This window comes from Aphis gossypii, chromosome X, assembly GCF_020184175.1.
Source record: "Aphis gossypii isolate Hap1 chromosome X, ASM2018417v2, whole genome shotgun sequence".
Taxonomy (NCBI): Eukaryota; Metazoa; Arthropoda; class Insecta; order Hemiptera; family Aphididae; genus Aphis; species Aphis gossypii.
Window position 1 is genome coordinate 38295765 of NC_065533.1, and position 10709 is coordinate 38306473.

A 10709-nucleotide genomic window follows, 5' to 3' on the forward strand; every position below is an offset into this window, starting at 1 on the left:
GAAAACGAAATTTAGAATAAATTATTATTGTTATTATAAATGTAGACTAGATTTTTTAAAACGTAGGTATAACTTTTTTTTTAAATATTATTATTGTAATGACATCGACAATCATTTCTTAGGGAAACGTAATGTATAATGTATATAGGTATCAAATTATTATTATTATTATTATTGTAAAGGCAAACGTAATGTATATAATATTAAATATAATATTTAAATAATTTTTTCGTAGAAATAATAAAATATAAAAAATAATTTTAATATTTTTGTTATTTTGTATTTTCGGACTTTTTGTCCGACAGTAAAAATGTACCTACTCGGACTTTTTGTCCGGCAATCAAAAAATGAATCCGGACTTTTTGTCCAACTTTTTTCATACTGGACTTTTTGTCCCCGGACTTTTTGACCGTTTACCCTGATATCAGTAATAAGGGTTGCTATTCAAAAAAAGTTATTTGTATTGTGCATAGCAAAGGAGTTAAAAATTTGACATTTTCCCAAAATGTGCACTTCAGTACCACCTATCTATCACAGCAAACCGTTTTTCAATCTAAGGCCATCGAGCAGAAATATTTAATATTTTAGTGGTACATATAAAACGGGATACACTATATAAATATAATATATAATAACTCATTAGTATACATATTATAAATTGTAGTATTATACAATATGCTAATTAATTACTATTCTTAATCTTAAGATTTATTTTAAAAAAGAACCGGTATCGAGAATCGAAGGGGGATATTTTGGAACCGGACAAGAACCGGAATCGATAATTTTTTAAGAATCGGCCCACCCCGAATTTTTTTCTAGATACCTATTACTACTACTACTACTACTATAATATAATGATATAATTTTTAATTAATTTGCAGTAGACCGCGTACTATATGACAGCCCAATTTTCTAAGTGCTCGTACATAATACATGTCGTGCCGTAGAACCGTAGTAGTATAATAATAATTATATCAGGATTATTATTATTGCCTGACGTGCACTTGTGCTCATCTTCATCGATAATATTATATGTATTAAGTATTTGATCGCTATAAGTTTTTATTATAACTTGAGTTAGGTACCTTAATTGTTTCATTATTTGTGTTTATTACTGCAGTATTGAATTGTTAATACCTATCTGACTAGGTACCTAAATCATACATGATGCATATCCTGCAATAAAACCAATAACAGTATGTTATTAAGTGGGAGCTGCTACACGTTAAGTGTAGGTACAAATGTACAATATGATTAATTTACTAAGAACTTATTTACACCTCAATTGAATTTTTTTCTATTGATATTTTTACTGAGATTTATGTTCACAATTTCCAATTTATCCCGAAATACGCAGTAAATCTATAGCGGTTAAAATCATAAAGCACAAAGCATTGACATTGCATTGGCTCTTGATTAAATTCTGGCAAATGCGTATTTATCAACGGGCGACGACGTCCGTTATAATAACCTGGTTATTGCATATTATATTATAATAAGTTACAAATATGGAATATTGCATCATCTTTAGGTGCCTATTGTATTATATTCGTCAAATTTAGTTATTACATAAACCAAGTCCGGTCGGCTGTCGAGTACAAAATTAATGTATAAATACTATATTTATACATATACCTATTGGTATAAATATTTTATAGATACCGATGATTTTCAATTTTTAAACGTGACAAAATTAAAAATTGTCATGTTATTAAACACTGAACGGAGGACGAAAATTCTCGTGATTCATACTTTATTGTGTTTTCATCGTATTTCGTATATAAATCACTATTAAACATGTAGAACTGAGCAAATACGTAATTTAATGAATATCTATAAATAAATTATAATCAATAATATATCAGATCTTTTAAATTTCTGGTAGGTACATGGATATTTAAAAATAATAATTATTTTTATTAATATTTTTATTTACCTGTAATTGTGGCGACTAGCATGATTATAATATTTTAAACCAAGAATATATTATATAATATATTATATTATAATATCATGATTGTTTGTTATTTTTATAAAGCAACTGAAAGTTTTTTTTTTTTTAATTTTCATAGTTAACATTAATTTTATGGATCATCTAATACCGTACTTTTTGGTATAGATAAGACTGTAACTTGTAAGAAATAGCCATTGTCTTTTTACACCGGTTAATAGAAATATAGAATGTTAACATTAGGTAATAACTAATAAGCTTCATATTTTTTTTTTTTTTTATAGTCTTTACATTTAAATTTTGTTATAGAAGTTTTTGTTTCTTTAATTTTTCTTTGTATCTAATCTATTTGTATTATATATTCTGAAATAACTTTAAATACTCGTATTTTATGCCCATTGAGCATTTATAAAATAAATAAATAGATAGATCTATAAACTCCTAAACTCTTTTATAGATATAAATATAAAAAATATACAAAATTACCTAAAAATTTAACGGTTTATAGCTTATTAAATAAAGTATCAAACAAATTAAATTTAAATAAAAGTTTTAAAATTTATACATTTGCAATAAATAAATATTATATTTTAAAGATATTATGTTATTTCATGATATTAATATGTTTAAAATTTATTATCGTTCTTATTTCGAATATTTCTCATAGTGGCGCACTGGCAAAATATACTAAATCTGCCATTTTTACGTATTGCTTCAAAATTTCGTATTCTCGACACTTATCGAACGAAACGTATACGTAAATATTCGTAATCGACGTTCGAATTGATCATTTCGTATTCTTTTTCGTACGACTTGTTATCTTAATTATTTATATTATCATTTTTATTTACTCATAATTGGCTTATTGTGTAATTTGTATTTATGAAAGTTTTTATTTCAATATTAAATCGAATCATAAACCGTATTCTTTAAGTTTATTACTATTATTACAATATTACCATATTATATTTATATTGGTCTTAAATAGGTAGTTTAATATTTATTAAAATTTGTTAGTATTGGTACCTATTTTGGAAAAATGGTTCCTAAAGAAATTATTAATTTAGAACTCTTGGGGGGGGGGGGGCTTTAGAAGAAGCTGAAATTAGAGTTGTAGAGAATCGGCTTAGGCAATCAATATTATAATACCACATCAAAATGTTACGGAAGGTTTGTGCAAGAGTAATAAATAACGTAATATATTTAAAGCCGTCTTAGTAGTTAGTTTAGTTTATACCTACTTAATTGCATTATACTCATTATATTTTTAGAACTATCTGACCATCAATTTCAAAAAAAATTTAGACTTACTAAGGCATTGGTTCATGAGCTAATAGATGTAGTAATACCATATATTACTGAACCAAGTAGATTATCTTCAATCCCAATTAAAACAAAAGTTAAGTCATAACTATTTATTATAATAATAATTAATTATGATTAAATGTTGTATGTTGTTAATCATTATTAGGTTTTGACAGCGTTGCGGTTCTTTGCTAATGGCTACGGCTATTATACGTCAACACTCAACAGTCGACAATATTATATGTACAGGAGATGGTTTTTAAAAATCATACAATTAAAAGTACCTACTGTATTATTATTGCTATTAATCATTTTTTATGAATTTTATTTCCTATCTCAAATCACACACCAGTCTCTCGATTTTTTTTTTTATTGGATATGATAGAATTGCATAAAAATATAAAATGTACTAAAAAAATTGTATTTAAATATCAATACTTAATTTTAAATACAAATACTTTGAGAATAAAGTATTGAAAACTTTGACTAAACACTTTTACTCGGGTACCTACTTTCAAACATTGTGTTAACGATTATTTAATTAATTAGGTAGGTACCTACCTATCTGTTGGTATTTTGTGCCATCGTAAAACAAATAACAATATTATTATGATTTATGACGTTATCATTTTAGAAGTTAAGACGTACAATCATAGATAATATTATGTTATGTGATATTATGGATTTCGAGTATAACAACGTTATCTCTATTGACAATAATTTATATTGTCTTATTATTCCTTATTATTATTATCATCATCTCGTGAAGTGATAAGTAATTATTTTATTAATAATAGTAATATACATAACGCATTCCGGCATTCGTCCGACGTCCAGATTAGTCGATAATCGGCGATTAGCATTTCTCCATTTGTCAGTCACTGTTCGCGAAGATCGAACAGTGTTCGTCTTGTAATGCCCGAATGGTTCATTTGGTATCGACCGAACAACTGCTGGTAACTTAGAACCGGAACGAGTTTGTCTGCATTTACATTAGTCATGTCGCGAGAATACTACAATCTGCGATTCGTCGTCACCACACCGACGCTATCCATCACCGAGTACAACTGCCTAAAAGAACCGTGCAACCAGGTGGGTGCGATTATTAAATTCTTATATTTATGTAATAACTGTGAACTGTAAACGTTATATACTGCTTACACTGATTGGAGGCAAAACATCAAGACACGTTCTGATGGTAGCGACCAACATAAGTGTTATCCAACCTTATTGCTTTACATGCAATCATCTAGTAATGTATTTGACCATTAGTTTCTTATAAAATTGTTAGACATTTAATAATTTCAATTAAATGTGTGACCACACACTCAAGTTGATAGTATAAGTAATTTTGATTTGGTGTTCTGTTAGCTTAATGTTTGAGCAAAAAAATTGTATAGGCTTTATCTATTAATTGATCACAATTTCAAACTTAGTATGTAATGTAATATGTTCACTTATTACATCAAATAACTTACTATTGTTCTTTTCTTGATAATTACTTTTTACCTGTATAATTATTTATAAATAATTAATTATTTACACGTTTATGTCACTTTATTTTTCATTTTTAGATTGGATTTCTAATTGGAGATAAAAAAATTAAAGTTTCAAATGTTATAACTGATGAGTCATTGAACAATACCATCACGGAAGAAACAATATGTAACTAACAGCTCTTTACAAATATAAATAATTTTTTGTATACATTTTTATTATTTGATTTTTGATTTTAGGTATTCACGCTTCATATCCGCTACCAGATTTTCATGAACAACTATGTTCAAACCCATTACAAATAGATTACAAAAAATTGAAATACTTCTTACAAAAATGTCCAGAAAATTATGAAGTGAGAAAATAAACTATCTTATGTTTTTGTATAATATTATGCCTAAATTATATTTTATGTTGATTAATTGTGCACTTCTAATTTATTTTAGAAATCTATTGTTGGTTGGTACAGATTTCGTAGAAATGCTGTATTATCTCCCAGTATTGCTGATATTCGTTTTCACGCTCAACTCAGTAATATTTTTGATAAAATGAGTGTATCAACAAACAAATTTTTATTTTGTATGTTCAACCATAACTATATTGGTTCTATGGATCATAAATTCAATCATATTTTTTACAGATGTGACACTGGGTAAATACTATAAAATGTAATTAAATAGCTATAGGTACTAAATAAGCATTAATGTATTGTATTAAATGTATTATGTATTATATATTAATTCATTATGAATATTTTAATTTGAAAAATTTGTTTTGTTTTGTTTAGGAAATGCTTGAACCCAGTTAAAGTTGATATTGTGAATTTGAGTACAAAACCTTTCATTGAAGATGATAATCTTGGATATAAAACAAACATTAATTTAATTGACAACTGCAAAGCATACACAGACACTATAAATAAAGTATTTGGAAATGGGTAAGTTGATAACTAAACACAATTAAAATGGTTATAGTTATGAGGACCCCCCACTCAAATATGTTGTATCTGCTTACAAGTAGGTAACATAGTAACTGCACTCTGTTAGTTTAAGAATTAGAGGGAATCAACCTTTTATGAAATTTGGTAGGAAGGACATTATCTGTATACGTATGGTTTTTTGTACAATTCTTCAGTGCTTAAGTGAGTTATGAGCATTTTAATTTATCCTATATTATGTATGCATAACTTGATACAAAATTAAACTATCTTAAAAACTGACATACAGACACAGATTATGTTCTTACCATCAAGTTTTATAATCGGCCAATTCACTCTAATTTTTAAACCAACGGAGCTAACGGGAGCCACGTCATATAATTGAAAACCAATAAGTATTTTTACGAAAAACGTTTATTATTATTATTGAGGCACACCGGTTGGGAAACGTTGAATTGTCTACAATAATCATTCGCTAAATATAGCTTTAATTTGTTTCCATAATGTTAAAGTGATAATGATAAATTGAAGTTTTATATTTATAGTACTTTATTATTACAACCAGTTACTATTATTATAGCAATATAGCGGCTAAATTGTTATAATAATAATAGCTCATGTTGTAAGTTTGTAACCATCAACTGTCATCGTTAAATTATCAGTGTGTATGTCGTGTTTTGGCAGTACTAGTCACGAGTAATAAATAATTAGTATAAATTATAAAATATAAATTACATTCATACAAACATTGATTTGTTTGTCATTTTTAATTTGGGAGCTGTCAGTATTTTGAGAAGACTCAAAGAAGCCTTGGGATGAAAAAGTTTGAATACCTCTGAATTATAATGTATTGTGATAATAAACAATATACATTTAACTAAAAATGTGACAATTTGATAACACAATGGCCCCATTCTTGTCTACAGTCACTGCTCTTAGTGATTTAACTGTCTTATTTACACTTTTTGTTATAGTATGCATAGTGTCATTTTATTCATTTGATTGAATTAAAAATAATAGATCTTAGATATAATACTAAACAATCAATGTTGTATCTGCTTAAATTATAATTATAATTGTTAATTAGTCTAAATACTCTGGTAGTTTTGTTATTCTTACTGTTTTTTTTTTTTTTTTTTTTACAGTTATAAAAATAATAATAAATATAAATTATTTAACGATCAAATTATAAATTACATGTCTACAAGTGTTTTATAATTTTATTGGTTAGTAAAATTTAAAAAAGAAATTAAAAAATAATAATTTATTTTTTTGATTCATAATAATTATAGAGTTTACTTTCAATTCTCCTTTAATTTTTATAGTTTTCATTTGTTACTAAGGAAATGTAGGTAGTGTCTGACACATGCAACTCTTAATTTTTTTATTTATAAACTACATAAAATATACTCTTCTTTTACTGTCAATTTAAGCTAATAAAAATTGTTTGAAGGTATCAAAAAGTATTAAGCTTATTTAAAAATTGTGCTTGAAAAATAATAATCTGTAATTGAATGTACATGGGTTAAATAATTAAAAATTATTATATATACACAAAATACTTTTAAAATATTTATATATTTGCCACTAATGACTAATGTCTAATGTATAAAAAATATGTGAAGTATTTATGTAAATACGTGATTTAAGTGAAATATGATGTTCATACGAAAATAATATATATCAATAATAGTTAAAAATGATTTAATTTGTTGAGAATTCCTTTTTTATTTATAAAATATATCAAAATATACCAAGTCAATCTTTGTATTTAATTTCGCTATTTTAAAAATCAATTTTATACCCTATCTAGAATATACTATGATCACAAATAATGAACAAAATGTTCAATAATCATTTATTTATTAAATTATTTCATTTAAAATTACAGGAAAGATCAGTGTTCAAAAGTGTCGGTATACAACATGAGAACTGCTTTAATTGAGGAGATGAATAAAATGGTTAAACGAATTGTAGAGAATGAACAAGAAGTTATCAAACTAAATGCATCCATTGAAGAGAAAAAAAAAGAAATAGAAAAGAAAAATAATGTTAAGTCATGTGTTCCTAAAAATTAATGATTTTATTTAAAAAAAAAAAAATGAATGTATTTTTAATTTGTTATTACTACTTCCTTTAGTTAACAATTACGAAAAACTTTCATTTTTATTACTGAGTATCTTAATATTTTTATATAGCTATTATTGTTATAAAATAAAATATAAGTTACCTTTAAGTATGTATTTAATTAAATTATATTATTAATATGCTTACCATTTATGAGTTAAATGTTAATAATATATGTATTATTTAGGCCATTTAGGGGATTCAAAACATACTGTTTGTAAAGAGATTTTTAAAGACAATATTTAATCTATATAATATTATTTATTATATATGCTAAATTAATCAATTTTTATTTTAACATATTCTTTGATTATGAGTTAGAATTTCTTGATTTCCTTGGTATCCTATATAAATTGAAAATAAACATGATTCAACCTATACCTAAAGTAGGTCTTCTTTTGAATGATAAATGATAACATAAAAATCAATAGATATATTATACGAAGAACATAATACATTTCGTGATTTTAAGAATAATTAATTTTATTCTACCAAATTTATAAAATCTTAAATTTTTAGTCAAGGTATAAAAATATAATGAAATGTTTCTTATAAGTTGTTCATACTGGAACTAAAAAATCTAAAAAATACATAAACAATTTTTTTTTATATACAATTGTATCTCAAATTTAGATAAAATTAACTATTTTAACGATGAATACTGATGTTAACCTTTTTGTTATAATTCAAAAATATTATTAGTATTAAACTTTTATACGTATTATGAATTTTACTACACGCGATGAAATTTTAAATCATAATAATAATTATAATCTATAATATCTATCAATCAGAAAGTATCTAAACTATATCAGTTTTTTTTAACAGTTTATTAACAGTTTTTAGTTTACATTCACTTAAGAGTTATCCACCAAAATTGCATTATTGCACTATTAGAATTATTACTCAAAAAAAACCAATGGACTAGTTGTCCAGTAAGTAGTTCAGTTATTTTATTACTTACTTAATTTATAATTTGTTTAAAAATTAAAAACAAGCTAAATTGTAGTTTTTTCCAAGTGTTACTTAGTAGACTTGTAGTATACTATTACAAAAAACTAGATTAACTTTAAAATTAAAATAAGTCTTAAACAGTATTGTAGATTTACTTTTTAGTGATATACCTCTATCTAAACTTTACAGTTATTAACAGTTTAGTTCTCAAGAGTTAATACCTTCACTGTTTAGATACTTAATTTATAACCAGTAACAACAATAAATTGAATTGTTTCAGATTGAACTCAAGGAGTACAATTTAGTAAGGAAACTACTTAAATAAAAACAGTTCATTTAATGCCCAAAAAAATTATTATAACACTTTCTCAATAAAAGATGTGGACAACTTAAAATCCTCAATCATTGTATTAACTCATGCCACGATTTAGAGAGACTTCTCTCTGGTTATCTTAAATATATTTTGTAATGGTATATGCATTGCCTTATGAGTTATTTAAAAAGAATATCCTTCCTTAATCTTAAATATAAAATACAAATATACAATAATGAAACTTAATTAAACAGTAATACGTTATTTTTTATTTTACATATGTGACATAGTCTTTTTATATGAAGACATAACGATAATAAAACAGGTAAATGTAAGTTTTTAGTTTGGATTTATTGGCTACTAAGGTAGGATGTTTGTTTTATTTTTTCTGCTTTATTGTTTACTTGTCTATGGTGTCTATTATTGATGTTAAATGTGTTTTCATTGTTTATTGGTCTATTAATAATGAATTCCACGGAAATATTATAGATTTCTTTTTTTTTATAAAAGTTTTTTCAGATTTTTTCAGATCTGATTCCGTTGTTTGCCAATAGTATTATTGTATCTCGTTATACCTATGGGTCGGATATTGAGTGATATTCTATTTCAGTAGAATATTAGTTTTGGTTTAGATCATAAAGCCAAGGTAATGGATTAAAATCATCCTATAAATAATTTTATTTTTTAGTTTCAATTTCCTATTATAATAATATATGGGTTAACTAATTTATATTCATATTATATTACATTAACTATCCTTATAAGTTATATTGGTATTAATTATATGATAAGTTTTGATTTGTTTTTGTTTACGTTTATTATTTTGTAAAATCTTAAAAATTAAGTATGTAGTTCTTATAGGTAATTTACTAACTATTTACTAACTAAAATAATTCTGTTTTATTTCACTCACAAATTACTTTTTATGAAGTATATAATTATTAATTTGAAATCAAAATCAATATTTACAACCAAAATGATTTTATATTTATCATACATTTTTTACTTTGTTAATATTTAAATAATTAGAACTAGTATCTGCCTTTAATATTGACTATAAAAGTTTATCTTTTATTTTTATATTTATATTTTTAGTAATTTGATTGTATTTTATGTTTTCATTATGAACAATTTGCATTGTACTTGAAGTAAAAATTAGTTTGAAATTTTATTTTTTACAATAAAAATACCTTTACTTTTATTTCATAATTGATAATCTAAAATTTATGTGATCCCATTGTGGTTCAATAAGTTTAACTGGTATTATTTAAGTATTAAGTGGTATTGAAATTTATCATATTTATTTTTTAATTGTTAATTTTTAAAATTAATCTTAAATTTAATTATTTATAAATTTATTATGTTTACTTGGAATAATTATTTTAAGATACATTTTTTTTTAGAGATTAAACATTTTTAATATTGGAAATAAAATCCTAAATCACTGAAAAAATCATTTGTTAAGGGTATAGGAACATTATTCATAAAATAATTCGAGGAAATATGAAGGAACGAATAAGAAAAAGAAAATCTATTATGAGTTAAATTTAGAGTAAGACCATGGAGCTTACTACACAAATTAATTGATCCAACACATTTTGAAATAAATAAAAGTTATGGAAAAC

The 10709-nt window shown here is 24.4% G+C and overlaps 1 protein-coding gene across 1 annotated transcript; it reads left to right on the forward strand.

Moving 5' to 3' along the window:
* The first annotated feature begins 3981 nt into the window (after positions 1 to 3981).
* On the forward strand, positions 3982 to 7926 carry LOC114119664 (BRCA1-A complex subunit Abraxas 1-like). The gene is made up of 6 exons (XM_027981304.2): positions 3982 to 4348; positions 4831 to 4921; positions 4993 to 5108; positions 5200 to 5405; positions 5541 to 5690; positions 7582 to 7926. The coding sequence occupies exons 1-6, from the start codon at positions 4256 to 4258 to the stop codon at positions 7766 to 7768; spliced, it is 843 nt and encodes a 280-aa protein (XP_027837105.1). The 5' UTR covers positions 3982 to 4255; the 3' UTR covers positions 7769 to 7926.
* Positions 7927 to 10709: the final 2783 nt, after the last annotated feature.